This window comes from Bombus terrestris, chromosome 2, assembly GCF_910591885.1.
Source record: "Bombus terrestris chromosome 2, iyBomTerr1.2, whole genome shotgun sequence".
Classification (NCBI taxonomy): domain Eukaryota; kingdom Metazoa; phylum Arthropoda; class Insecta; order Hymenoptera; family Apidae; genus Bombus; species Bombus terrestris.
In genome coordinates, this window is record NC_063270.1 from 1,130,734 (window position 1) to 1,146,154 (window position 15,421).

The 15,421-nt window shown below is 41.4% G+C and overlaps 1 protein-coding gene across 10 annotated transcripts in view; it reads right to left on the minus strand.

The window, feature by feature from the left end:
• LOC100650591 (mucin-5AC) overlaps window positions 1-15,421 on the minus strand; it is a 304,537-nt gene that overhangs the window by 67,048 nt on the left and 222,068 nt on the right. For 9 of the 10 annotated variants that reach the window (XM_048414230.1, XM_048414222.1, XM_048414217.1 and 6 more), the window contains one exon: window positions 5,652-5,698. In XM_048414230.1, coding sequence (XP_048270187.1) covers window positions 5,652-5,698 — 47 coding nt within the window. Of the gene's footprint in view, window positions 1-4,930; window positions 5,078-5,651; window positions 5,699-15,421 lie in introns of those variants that run through there. The other variant, XM_048414263.1, reaches the window with a different exon arrangement.

Here is a 15,421-nt window from a genome sequence, read left to right on the forward strand (position 1 = left end):
TCTGAACTAATATTATATAGAGTAGATTCTATGATATTAATATTATTCTTGGATGCGATATGGAATAACTAGAATTGCACTAAACAATAGGCTAAAAATGTAAGCAGAATTTATCGAACAAAACGCGCTGAGTAGGACTCGATATAATCCAGGAATAATGGGATATTATCAGTCTTGAATTACAGAGCCATCGAACGTGCATCAATAATCGTTAACAAAATTCTGCGGGTGTCCGTCGATGTTTGAACTTTCTCCATTGGTATCACGCGGCACAGGTGAATATTAACGAATGTTTGCCTAGGGGAATGCGTTCTGTCCAAGCATGATGGACGCTTTCGAAGCCAGAAGTTCGGATAGAAGTATGCTCTTGACGTCCAATGTCGGACCCCTGTTCGGTGAGAGATGGATCATCCAATTCCCTCACATAGGTACTTATCTCGTTCTAAACGACAGGTATCTTTTTACAGTTTACCGTACAAATACGATAACGTATTTGTAATTATATCATGTGAAAGCTAGGCGAAATTCCAAAGTAAAATTAACGGAACTGCATATTCTGTACAAGGAAATGCATCATAGATACAGGGCCACCCAGATGAACTTAACATCTCTTCCATAAGTGGTTTCACGTGTAACATTGACAAGTTTCGGATTAATATTGATAAATTCGAGAACGCGATCACGAACATAGCAGAGCGAACCGGTACGTGCACACGCGCCTGAACGAAAACTTTAATCATAAAAATTGAACGTGGTAACGGACAGCTGACCGCTCGTTCCGATAAAAGATATATCACTCGAATCTCGTTATATTTTCGCGGCTTAAAATATTTACAAGCCAGACGAACTTTCGAAACAATCTCGAACTCCGTCTAAAGGAGTGCCGTCATAAGTATATGACAATGTCCTCCGAGGAATTGCATGTTTTTTGTCAATGTTAAAAGTTTGAGACACTGGAACAACTTTTTGTCCATCTTTTTGAGAAATAAGAATATTATAATTGCAATTTTCATTTCTAAATATAATTAATTACAATTTTAATACTATTAAATTACTATTGCTAATTACTAATATTTACTATTACTAATTGCTATTAAATTATATTATAAAAGAATTATATTAAAAAGTATAAAATATTTCTAAATACATATTTCTAATAAATTTTATTTACATAAGGAAGTCATTATCTCTCTTTATATTCTAGCATGCTCCAAACTATTAAACAGAAGCGTACATATTAATTACTACTAAAAAAAGTATTAACATCTTACCATATTAAGAACACAATACGTATCATTTGACTAAAATTGCGATCATCAAACGCAGATGGTGCAAAAAAGTGTTTCCGAAGAGCGAAAGTTGCGCGAAAAAGTGTCAGCCTGACCATCGGGTTCGATTCGATAAAAGATGGATGATTCGACATCAAGCGTACGACCGATCGATCTCCGAGCTGACGCGCTCGAAGATGAAATGCACCCTTGGCGACCTCGAAAGCGACCCTAACGCTTTGTAGAGCCGTGCGTTCTGCCCCCTTTTGCGAGCCAATGCTACTCGACTGGTTCAAGAAGCATATTTACGAGAAAGACGCGTGCCCCGCGTTGGAAGCTACGATCATCCCTTGGATATGTCCGATTTCGAATACAAATTCCTCCATATGTAACTTGGAGAAACGGTTATTGGTTCAACTAAGGGTTATTAGGTCCGGTAGGTGAATGGATCCTTTTTTCTTGACCATACGTCCCATTTACGATCGCCAATTCGGCATAGTGAGTCATTTCCAATGAAAACCCTCTTGGATTTATTTATGCTGAACGTTAAAAGAATTGTAAGGAAAATTCTTGTAGATTTTCTATTTTTTATATTCTGTGCAATAATATAAGCAGCGGTTTTAGCTAGCGTTTAATTCTTTACAGTCGATGTTTTATCCCAAGTGATACATATAAATAGATGTATTATTTCGGAAACTGTTCATAATTTCAATGCCTTTCTATTATATATTCTTCTAAACAATGATTATCTAATCTAGAGTCCAATTTTCAATAAAAATAACAATTCTTATCTAAGAAATTTAAGGGTGAAGTGTGGTTTAGTTTGCCTATAGAAGGTTAATATCGTGAAAACTAGAATGCAAAAACTTCCAAATGGAAAAGAAAGGGATAAATTACATCTTCGACTAACGTCCTAATAACGCTGTCATTTCCAACTTAAGGAGATTTAACGAGGGCACGAGCGAAAGTGGGCGAGCCACGGAGATTTATACGAAGGGACAAGCGCGAGAGTCGAAGAGGGCGCGAGGGGTTTCAGGTTTCCTCGCGGGGTTCCCTGTACGATGGCCGCCGCGCCATAGAACAGCAGTACATTATTTCTTGATGTCAAATAAAGCAATTAGCATGTGCCCTGACCAGGGTCCACGGGTTCTAACCCGAGTAATCTCGCCAGGGTCCCTGGCGTGTGCGACATCTTCATCAGAGACGGACCCTCCTCTCCTTTCTCCGCCACTTTCTATCCTACCGCCCCCTTTGCCTGGATACTCTGCTCACGTGACTATCCTGCTGCCCCTGCCCCTCTCCCCCTAGAGACAAGGAGAAACCAGACTCGCTTGAGCGTCAGAGAAAGAGAGAAACATCCTCCACGGAGTGAAATTGCAGCGAGGAGAAGAGAAATGGTCGAGAAGGCGGCCTCCAGCTCGGTGCAGCCCGGTTCCAAGGGAAATTTCCACAAAGGTTGACCTGCTCTGTTAATGAATGTTGTATAACCCTTTTAATGCTTTAAGCCTCTTAGATTTTTCAGAGAGCTCTCGACGCGGCGACGAAGAAGGCACGCCTCTGAAACTCGCCCAGCCCACAGGACTCACCTCTCTTTTTCCGCTCTCCTGGTGCACACCAGAAGTGGTTTGCTAACGCCACGGGAGAAAAAAGGCCGAGCGAGAACGAGGAGGGTTTCGCCTCAGGGGTAGGTAATTATGTGGCGGACGTAAATTAAGCTTGTTTAGATTGGGATTTTTATTAAGGTCTTTATGAAAGAGTGCTGCCGCTAAATGATGCCGCGAACATTTTAACCGACCGGGATCCCTGCGAGCGTTGATTGAAAAGGAAACGATGGCTTCTTTGCATTCATCGATCTGAATTTCTTTCTTCTTTTCTTATCAAATTATTAAATTATGTGTTGTCCGATAGATTCTTTATTTGTTCATAAGGTAATTTAAAATCCTTGTTAAAAATAGAAAGAGAATATGAGGTTTGAATTCTTTCTGGGAGATCCCAAGGAAGTCGTAACTAATGATCAGGAAACGTGTATATAGCGACGGAGCAGAATGTACGTAACGACGTATACGGAAGAAATAACTAAGGGTTAGTTTAATCGTACTTTAGGAGTCGAAGGTTTTAACCTTTCTGTTGTCCCCCATTTACTAAGGGTAAGAAAAGACTGCAGTCAGTCGTATACCTAATGTCCGGTCCACTTCTCTAATATATGATACTGTGTAAAATAAAACTCCGCTAATCGGAACACTTTCGTTTCGATATCTTTAACTCCACCTTCTTTCCAATTCTACTTACTACTCTACTGTTTACTAGTATCACTTACTATATTATTAATCTAGATAAAACGTTTTCTCCCAAAATTTCCTTTAATAACTCTTCTGTAACAAAAATTAAATTTTACAAATGAATAAGATTACATCTTTTCTGAAAAATGTAATTTTTTCGAAAAAGGTTAATTTATCAATCGTACAGAAACAATGTTCATATCTAAAACCAGTCCAGTTTTAGGACATGTTAATTATACTTTGGAGTTAACGAGGGGCTATTTCAGTATAGCAAACAGTTAACCGCCTTCGCGCTAAGGTTTGTGTACCGAACTTCGGCAAAGCATTTCGCAGATATAAACTATTCGCTATATCGTAAATACGCATGCTTTCGAAGCGGCCGCCGTAGAACGAAATTCCTGGTGGAAGTTTAATTCACGCGAGCATCGAACCAGGCGTAAACGTTAAATGATTTGTTGAATACTTCAGCGCACTTTTGCATACAAATCGGGAAATGATATCTTGTCCATTACATCGCTTATTCCTAGATATATACAGTATATAATATTACTTGCATATGCTTGTAAATTAAATTACTATCGCGTGCTATTAATTCATTTTTCGCCTTAACTTATTAAAACTTTTAAAACTTCTGTTCCTATGGCTAATGTAAATTAATTTAATTATGATGAATAAGTTTCAAAAGAGATACTTATTTCTTTCAATTACTTTTATCTATGAACTAAAACTTCCTACTTTTTAATAACCGGTCTTGAGAATAGTGATTTTTAATTTTTTTCTATATCTTCAGGAACTGAACAAACAGGAACAAAAATAATCAATGACAATTAGCGGACAGTCCCCGCCATTAGCCTCGTCAAGCAAGCTTTCTTCAAGACCTCCACCAGAGAGTACCGAAAATCGAGATTCAACGTTGATTTTCTTGGATAGCCTTTGCGAGTCAAGGCGAGGTAGGCTCTGCTCGCTCGTTCTCTCGATTAGGCTTTGCCGTCATTAAAAGTTTATAAAGAAGCAGAGCTACCAGTCTAGGCACAGAGAGTGTGTGTGTGAGAGAGAGAGAGAAAGAGAAAAGTGGTGGAAGAAGTGGTGGAACGAGGTTCGGGGACGGGGGTGAAGGGATCAACACCCCACTTCGTTGAACGGGAGCGGTAAGAAAGTGAGGCAGACAACGTAGGAGGGGCAGAGATTCCAAGCAAGTTTTCTCATGTGCAATGCATAATGAGGAAAGGCAGACGGCGCATAAAGGGCCTACAAATGAGGCTCGGGTTATACATATACATTCGAGCTAGATACGTGTATCCAACGCGTGCAAACGTGCACGTGCACACGCACAAGAAGGCGCGAAAGACTCACGGAACCATCTCCCCACGTTGTGCTACGCACCGTTACTACCCGCGACTTCTAAACGTGCAACCAAGTTAAAAAGTTCTCCCTCTGATTTTAGTTATCCCGTAGAAACTTCAGAAACGGTGCACTCGTAAAGTTCTCGGTTAATCTTCTGTTTGTGCTGCGCTCGTGTTAAGGCGTGCAGCGAACGTCGATCTTCGGATCATTATGTAAGATTTAGGGGATAGACGTTTAGACGACTAATGTAGGGCTTTCTTCTATGATGAATATCGCTTGTTTGATATGTCAATTTGATTGCATGTAAATATATCAAAGAGATTTTTAGTCCTGTAACAATTCTATGTTCTCAAAAATATTTGAACAATCCAATTCTTACTAGATATTAACAGTTTTGATAAAATGAGGAATTCGTATTATGTACTATGATTAATTTTATGGGTTGTTAAGTGTTATTATAGCTCTGTCAATGAATTTCGTTCATGGTAGAGTTGTTGATTGTTCGATATAGACCATTAAAATAATAGCCACCGAAAATACGAGCACGTAATGACCGACGCATGCTGCATGAAAAGCGATTAAAGGTGTTGGATCGATTTTCCCTAGTAACTGACTCGCTACGCTCGCTGACTACCAATGCAAACTGTCGAACACATTGCTAACTTGTTCGACATCGAATATAAACACAAATTGCTAGTAACCTGTATTTTATTTTATACTATCAATTAATTTATATTATTGAGAAAATACCTTGGCTTACCTTGTTCATGATTTGGCGGGGATAGTCCCGCCTCGTGTGGGTCGACGCTGTAACAGAAGAAAACAATCATTGTTTTCTTATAATTACTTGATTCTACGTATTATAATAAATAATAAATTAGATATAATCTTTTCCAAAGTTTATAGTTTATAGTCAAAGTTTATAGAATCTCTTTTAAATGTTGCGTGATAATTATTCAGAGTAAAAGTATTCCATAAATATTTTCCTACTAAATTTTTCATGTCACATCCTCGAATTAAATTTCATCATATGAGATACGCAAATAATATTTCGTTCAACCGCGAAAAAAGGTAATCTTGCCTCTCGTTCGCCTTCTCAACCCTTTCCCTTATTACTGCGCCTCGTGACGTCAGCTAATGCACGCAGGTTAGTCCCCGATCGTGCACCCAGTCCCGCATCTTCGCCCCCAACCTTCTCTTCTCTTCTACCCCTCAACGGGTACCTCCGAATTCCCGTAATCTAATGAATGGCCTAACCCCAATATCCTCTCGGCTCAGCCTTACCGTCACTACCCTCTATGTACTTCGTCTGTATGTACCACGCATGTAAATACTTTCACGAACGAGAGATTCGAGCGATATCGGCTCGCTCCGGTGCGTAGCGTGTTTCTTCAAAATTCGATTATCCTCCAGTGTCGATTAATTATTTTAACAAATAAATTATTTTAAACAAATTAATTATTTTGTCCAAACTATTTCCTCTTAACGAGCCCTCGTTGATTTGGTCAAGACGATCGAAACGGATGTCTAGCAATCTCATCCGGACATAATTTATCCATGATTAAATTAATTTTTTTCGGTTAACGAATAAACTCTTTACTACAGAGACATAAATAAGAGGAGAAATAAGAGGCACTGATTGTCGAGAAAGTCATGAACGTGTACGTTGGGCGAAACAAACAAGAAACGCACCGGAGACTTTGGAAAACGCGAAAGGGGACGGAAGAAATTAGTCGGAAGCAAATTGGCGAGAGTTGAAACTTTTCAATGTGCTTCGTTAGGTGCAGTGACCCAACCGTGCAGTTCACGATGGTGTTTGATCCAGCAAACTGTACTGATCGCGACGAGGAAATGAAACTAAAACAGCAGAAGAGTAAGAAACAAACAAAAGAAAAAAGAAAACAGAATTCGCAGCATCTCGTATCAACCGCATCCGCCGTCATAATTAAATCCAGACTTGCGGAACAACAGCTAATTACTCGACGGGTGGAGATGCAAGGCAAAGTTCTTTCGTCCAGAACGAGGGACAGACAAGGCAGGCTCGAGGCAACGGCGGAAACCCGGCCCTGGAACAGGGCAAGGAAGCGCAAATGTGTTTATTTTCAGGGAATAATAAAAAGGGTCGTCCAGCAGCCGTGACGCGGCGGTGATCGTACGAAAGTTAGGAATAATGTTTCGGACACGACGTTCGTCTGGCTTTGCCCGAGAGCTCTACTACACCCGCTCACCCACTTGCACCCACAACCCCTCAAACCACCCTCTCCCGATCTCCAGCAGCCTGCCCTTATACGCGTGTCCGCCGCAGATTCAGACTCCTAATTAAGACGAGGGTGCGAGAGGGGTTTCAGGGGTTTCTCCCGGGTTCTCCCTGAAGGGAGGTGGGAGTGGGTAGTAGAAGTAGGGTTTTCACGAGGTAAGGGGTACCCGTACCGCGCCGGAGGGGTAAGCCAAGGCAAAGGGGGTAAGGAATATTGATCACGGGACCACCACGGCGGCGAGGCAGAGACTGGCCATACTCCCCCCTCTCTCCTTCTCTTTCGCTCTTTCTTGTTCTATTCGCCTCTCTGTTTCGCCTTCTATCGTCTTGTTCCCAGTAAGTGTATCCTACGCTCTCTCGCGTGAGCATCGACGTCTTTCGCTATTGCTCTTGGCGTACACGCGGCACGAATCAGGCAAGACCAAACCACCAAACGCCAGATGCGTGAAATCAGTCGGTTAGAGGCTGCCCCGCAGCCTTTGCGAATTATTGACGCTGAAACCACGACCGCGGAGCAGATGATGCTGCTAGCTGTTTCGAGGTTCGGCCTTAGGGAGTGCTGGTCCGTGACTTTGGCAACACGAGTGCCATGAATATCAGTTTTCGCTGCTGGAGACTGTGACACCCTGTTGGTGCAAATTTTGTGAAATTTAATGAATAACGTATGTGAACTATGGTGGACAAAACGAAAAGTAATTAGAGGAATCAGGCCACGGTGAATGATCGTAGAATGATCTTAATATTGATTAATATGAGGGTTTCAAAAGTATATATTCTGGGGGACGATTTTGCAGATTATTGCATAGTAGGCCTATTGCTTCGACACATATTAAACCGAAACTTCGATTCAGATTTCGAGTATGCTCGCAACTCGACACCGGCATAGATTCCCGAGGCGATATCCTACAATGAACTCAATTTTCTGGGATTCAAAGAACTTTTGTTCAAAACTATTCTTCTCCCTTTCATATTGCATCGTTCTATTAGAATCTCTACGCCGTTATACCTCGGCATATAAATATTTTCTGTACAAACGATTTCATATCATGTAATAACTACGTAACTATTAAACAGAATCTTGAAAAAGATTCGAAAAACTAAAGAGCGAAAAACTACGAATATTGAAGAATATTCATTACGCTCATAAATTAGAACCTTCGTCAAATAACGCAAATTCATCACAAAATCCTGAAACAAACGAGAAGAGGTCCAGATATTTCTCCACGCATCAACATGCAGGTGAAGTCAGTCGAACGAAATGGCTCGGTTCCCGTACAAGATTGTGATGTACAAGAAGAGAGAAACAAAGCTTTCGGACAAAGTTAGTGGCTCCTTGGGATCAAGGTGTCCTGACGAACTTTGACTCACACGGTCGGCCGAACAGAATCTACATTGTAGACGCGTGGAGCGTTCTCGCGAGTTTTCGAGTGATCTTCTGCAATGGAAGAAAGAGGAATGACTTGGCTCGTTCCCGAAACTACGACAGGGACACTAGGGCGACGGCCAAGCTCGAGTTTACACGACGTAGCGCTCGTCTTTGTGTCCTTCGCTCTGCCTTAATTAAATCTCTGGACCCTTCCAGAAGAACCCGCGCCATTCTAACAACGAACTAGAAGTATAATAGAATGGCCGCCTGTTCGTCTTTCTGCACTGTCGTAACGTGTTAACATCGCCAGATTTTTTCTCGTAATTGTTACGAGTGTCTATGCAAACCGTGAACCTTAGTGAAAGTGATTTTGTTTAAAATGACAGTGAAGATTATAAAGTAAAAAGCAAGCTAACATTATGATAGAAATATTGGGACACATCACAGAGTTTTCTAGGTATATTTAAATCGAAAACTGATTTAATTTCTACATAATGAAGTTATAGACGAAGAAAAGACTGACTACTTATATATTATTTTATAATGGAGACAATGATAGCATTGTAGTAGAATTCTATTCATCTGAGTCTGTCTGAGGACAAACAAAAGTATATAACTGAAGTTCATCTAATAGAAGTTATCCACTATCTCTAATTTCTCATTCACCTAATAGATCACATCCTTCGTAAAATTCCATTCCAATAAATGAACTTCAGACAAATGAAATTCTACCGTAGTTCCACACATCGTCACTGATTAAAAACTCCATAATCTATATTTATCATTCCTAGACCAGCATCAAATCTTCACTACTATTGCATGACAAGAAGTTATCGAACAGCCCTGCAGGCTACATAATGGGCGATTGATCTATCACGGATAACGTCTTTTCTGAGTTCGCGACCTCTTCAGAGATTCAATGCAGCAGCATTTTCATGGCTCCAGGTGCCGTTATTCGGTCCGGTAACGAACGTCAAGGGCGACCTCGACGAGGCCGGAAGAGATCTCATTGTCCAGAAGCGGAGGCCACGATAGGAGGGTTGCGCACCGCCGGCAACCAGCCAACTCAAACTTTGATATGGTTTCCTAAATAACCAAGGCTACCGATACCGCAGCACGATAGTCCTCTCTCTCCCCTCACCCACTACCTACGCCCTCTCGTCCGCTTCTGCATCCACTTCGTCCGATCTATGGCGGGTCCAGGGTGGGTATCGTAACTACTGTCGAAGCATATTGAAACCCTCACACCAACGATGACCCAACTTACCCCTCCGTCCCTGTCGCGTTTCTGTGCGCCACGTAATCAACACACACCAGTGCTCTTCGTCGCGAGAACCTCGCCGCGAGCGTGCGTTTGTCGTTTCGCGTGTAAAGGTTGCCCGCATGCGGAGCGTGGTCGATCGACCGCGAATACAGGAATGCTTCCTCTCTCTCTCTCTCTCTCTCTCTCTCTTTCTCTTGCTTTCGTAGCACAGACCGCGTCTGAGCAATTTGAAAGCGAAGTGACAGGCAATCAAGAAGGTAGACGACCAGCTAAGGACAGCCAGAGTAAGAGAAAGGGGTGCAGAGGGACACACGAAATGACCGACGATTTATCCGCGTGAGAACGAGCCAAGAATTTGGAATTAAAATCTGCGGTCGTAATTGTTCGCGAACGAATGTTGAATTTGGAATTGAGATGGATAGAGGGTTACGATAGGTTGCATTTTAACGAGGGTAAAATTCTTCCTATCGCCTGGAATATGTCAAAGTATTATACGAATCGCTCAGAAACTAAACTGATCAACTTTACTTTTTATTAGTTTCTTTATTGAATTATGTACGTGCGCGATCAATTGCCGAGATCGAATGATTTACTTCCTCCTGGTTCATTCATTGTAAGAGGATGGCATAAATGATGATAAATTCTTTTTTGTGCTTTTCAATTTATGCAATGGTCAATGTGTTTTCTGAATGGTACATAAATCCTGGTCTCACCACGTGTTTCTTAAAATTAATCTGCGAGAGATATCTAAAACGCTATATGTAAAACTCAAGTATAAACAAGAAGAATTAGTCTATATGGAGGACTATGGGGAACCCTTTTTGCTGCTCAATATTTATAACTTCATTATTCCTAGTGTGGCAGGATAACGATCACGAATGAATTCACGCGTGCAGGGGTTTAGAATATCTTTCCTCGAGAGCAGAGCAGGTTTGGAGGCGGGCAGGCGGCATGACTGTATCTGGAGGTTAACTGTTTGTCCGCTAATTAGAAGCTAACAGCAGAACTAAAGTTTGGAACTTTAAAGTTTCTTGCCTCTGCAGAAGCCTTCTACGCCCAGCCGTTACCCTCTTTTGGGGGCGGTGCAGACACCCCCAGAGGCGAACGCCCTATCGTTCTACCATTTTTCTTCTCTCTCATTCCTTCGCCCACCATCGGCTAGCGTTAATTACTAATTAATTGTTTCGCATGTTTGAGTTTTAAATGGATAAGTTAAACAGCGCATAAGAGGCCTGGACGTAGAGAACGATGGGTATACCTTTCCCTTTGGCCTCTTCTCTTTCTCTTGGTTTCTCTTTAGTCCGGTTTCCCTTCTCTTTTCATCTCTCTTTCACCTTTACTCACACCCTTCGCCTACGATTACCGTGAAAACGGTGTACCAACGGTTAACGAGGTTAGGATGACCGTGCGAGCGAGAACCGGGGAACCGCGCTCGTTCGTTTATTCGTTTTTCACCTCGTCATCGAAACACCGCAAGCGTGTGCGTTACATAACTTCTAGGTGTGAAACTTTTGCACGGTTAATATATGAGATACGAAAGGTCTCGTTGATTATAACTTGTAAGTTGTACAGTTCCACTAATATTAGTTTGATTATGAAAGATGATCCAGGAATTAAATATTATTTGGGAAATCAGGAAATAAATATTATTTATCACAAACTTTCGTATTACAATTATATATTATATAAATTATGAGGATGCGAGTCAAAGTTCCCTCTTTGATCAAATTCCCAATCTTCAATCAGAGACAGAAATCCCTGACGACTCGTGTCGCGAGTCTACAAATCGTTTTACCTCAATCTCGCGACAGAGAAAGGTATAGGGGGCTGGTTTACCCTTCGAAAGTGGAACGGGAGACCTTCCATGGCTGTAATCGGTGCTCAAATAAAAAGCCTTAATGCCAAGATAAAATATCCCATTTGTCTAACGACGATTTTTCTCTCCGTTTTGAGGCACGTTGTATTTCCTCTCCTATCCGGGGGTAGACAGGGGTGAATCGGGGTGGTAATCATCTTAAACACCATTGTCACAGACACCTCGTACAGGCCGGCTGCCACTCTCGGTTCCGTGCCACCTGATTCTCTCGTAATTGAGATGAATCGATAAGGACAAGTTCCTGTGGTGAAAAAAGGAAAACGAGAGGAGTCGAGGGCGCTGCTTTTTTAATTCGATGAGCTAATGTACCGACAGTTACATTAATGGCGCCTCTGGGGACTGTAACTTCCTCCCCCTTTTGGAACGCTGAATTTCGAATCGATAACTTCTTTTATATACTGTCATTTTTAGGAGACATAGACATTCAACATAAAAAAATGTTTATCTATTCCGAAATATTTTTTCCAACAATCTATAGAAAAGCAAGCAGGCAAAAGATTTAGCAAAAAGTAATAAAAACTTAAATTATTCAATGCATAAGCTGTACAATTAATTTTGTAATGTACTCATTTTTGTGGATCAGAGGAAATATAGCACAAAAAATTCTTAAGAAATCCAATACTATGATTGATCCTTACCCTTGAACTGAGACACTTCTATTTGGCCACGAAATTTAAGTCGCACTTAAATCTAATGATCAGTACATGTCTTTCAATCGGGGACGGAATAATGAAAGCGGAATAGAGCAAGTTGGAGGCGTGGGGGTTCAGGGGATAAATCTGGAATAATCGGAAAACGGGCGGTCGAAATCGAGGTCTGTTATTGACTGGCGTGCAGAAACTAGGCAGGGGTAAAAAGAGAAGGCGGCGGAGGGAGCGTTAGAGCAGAAAGGTAGAAAACAAGAGCATGGGGCAAATCGGTGTCTTAACCGGCCGACGAAGGGGACAATTATTTACCGGGACGTCTAGTACGACGTTCTAGCGCGCGACGCTACCGTTACGCCGGCGACGAGAGGCGAGAGTCCGCGGCTGTTAATTGCTGGCTGTCAGGGGCACGCAGTGACACGGACCACCGTGGCGTACGGATTGCCTCGTCGAAGGCCTGCACGCCAAACCCTCCTTTCCTGCTCGAGGAAACGTACGGACGACCAACGCCGGACGTCGATCCTCTGTCTCCACGCCTATCTAATCTGTCCCGACCCTGACTGCGAGCAACGTCGAACATTCGTTTCTTTCAACACGTATCCAGTTTCACGGAACAGAACATACCCCATAACGTTGTACTTTTATGAAGGTTTAGAGTAATTTTTGTTTGAGTATTATATTTGTTGAAGCGTCTGTGGTAAAGTGTAAATTAGCAAGCAGTGCAATAGAAAGAAATTAAAACAAACATTGGTTCATTTCATTACGAATATACGTAGACGAAACATCAAAGGCGTACTGTTTCAGATGTCAAATATACGACTTGTACGTAAGATATTTGAAATGAGAAAGTTAAAAGTCGCGATAATTAATTCGCCTTTTAATGAGTGTGATAGGAAAATACTGTTTGAGATCATATTATCTGAATTCGTGTATAGTGAACTCTTTGATGTATCGCACATCAATGAAATTTTAGAAAGCGAATATAAAACAAATGTTTGATGAAAGAAAATAATTTCAGTCGATATATCAAGACAAAATAATAAATCTCATAATATTAAAACCTACCGTCTATATCCTTAAAAAATAATCATTTCATCAATTCACTCCCTAGAAACCCATTCACAAAATTTCCTGATTTCAGTTGTGCCTTCGAATCGCTGAAAACCCTTCGATTCCCGTGCATCCATTCCACGGAAGAACAACGAAGCAACGAGGCAAGCAACTCCGTCGCAGGAACGTAATTTCAACGGTGACAGGTATTTATCCTGCGCGGCAGGAAGCGGTGCTATGTGGGCGATCGAGCAAAGGCGAAGAGAAGAGGGGCTGGAGAAGTAGCGTGACGACGTTAAGAGCATTAAAGAGACGTTTTCCGCCCGACACTTAGGTTTTCGTTGCCGAGCCCACTCCATAGATTCCCCCGGCCTATCAGCTTAGCGCTTGGCGGGCGGTCCGCAGCCACCCCTAGCTTCCTTCTGCGTTGTCTTCACTGGGATCCTCGGCAAGGACGAGGTTCGTTGCCGTTTCTCTCTAGGAAATATTTTCCTAAACGTAAGAACTTAAGTACCCGGACGCATACGGCGCTTCCACTTGTTAAAGAGTTTTCTTTGCACGGTAACAAGATCGAAACAGAGAATGAAAGCGTTTCGGCGCGAATAACTTCAATAAATGAACAAGAAATTCGTTTTGACAAACTGGGCTGGTTGAGAATTATTTTAAATTCCAGGAACAGACATTTTTTTCAGTCCATTTACAACCTTATTTTGCTTTCCCTTATTGTCTTGGGACGTTACTTTGCCTGGTTCATGGAGGAAACTGGTTCCCGCAGATTAGAAATTCATTTGAATATTTTCGCGGGCCGAGATAGCGCTCGCGGTTGCGAAACGAGCGAATAACTGGTTCTCAGAATGTAATCGCAATTGAATGCGGTGTTGGGGAGTGATAAGCAAAGGAAATGAGAAGCTGACTTCTGGTAGGCTTTCATTTCGCGATCTTTTGTTAATGGAACTTTTCCTAATAGAATATTGAGAAAGATAAAAAAACATAAAGACTATATATTTTATCTTTTTTTTTTTTAAGAGATGAAGGATTATATACGCATCAATATTTCTTTTTACCTTAGAGTAAAAATTTAGTAAAAAAAAGCTATTGTATGATCGACATATTCTAATTATTGTAATAATCATATATGTATTCCTGGTTCATTTTTAACACATTTGTTGGTTCCTGTTAGCATCTCGAACCCAAAAGTATCGGAAGAATGAGGATGGCGGAACGTAGAACTCGCAGTTGCGAATTATCAGCTAAGAGGAAATTATGGAAATAGATATAAATCGAGAAGAAGAGCGCAGACAGCGTCGTCACGGTTAGGTGAAGCAACCAGTTCTCGAAAGGAGATTGCTGCGCCACGGAGGCTGGCCCGCCTTTAAAATAATGGATCTTAAGTAACCAATTTGAAATGTAAAGGTCCATCAACATAAATTAAACATGGCGCGTCGACGTAAAGGATTGTCTTAGCTTCATCGATGATCTCTTTTACCAGACGAGGAGAAAGGATTTCCAGAAAAACTTGTCTAAGTTAATTCGTAAATTGTTAAAATTCTGATTCAGTTTCCTAAAACGAAAGTTTTCCTTGAAATAATTAGGGCGTGATGTATTTGAAGATTTTTCTTAAGGCCCATATATTACGATTTACAGGTTTCGCTGAAACCTTTTCAAGAAGTATTTCGTTCCCACAACATTGACCGCTTCTATTTACACACTAAACGTCGCTGCAAGATTAGATTATACTACATGTGAATCACACTTGATTCTTTAATGCAATATTTATACTTTAAACGGTTGTAGTAACATTTTCATTGGTATATTTTTGTTCTTTTTGGAGCGTATACTATATGTGGTTATATGGTCTCAAGCTTAATCGCACTTTGGAGAGAGAGATATCCTCTGGGACAGATGCTCGTCGATGCGGTCGATTTATCGGTAATTTTTCTTGTTCCGCCGGTGAAAGCGAGATAGAAAAAGAAAGAGAGAGATACTGGATCTCCCCATTGGCGCGAATTCACGCGGAAAGATCAGAAAGCGAAGAATACGTGGGTCGAAGCCAGAGTCTGGTAAGCTCGTGTC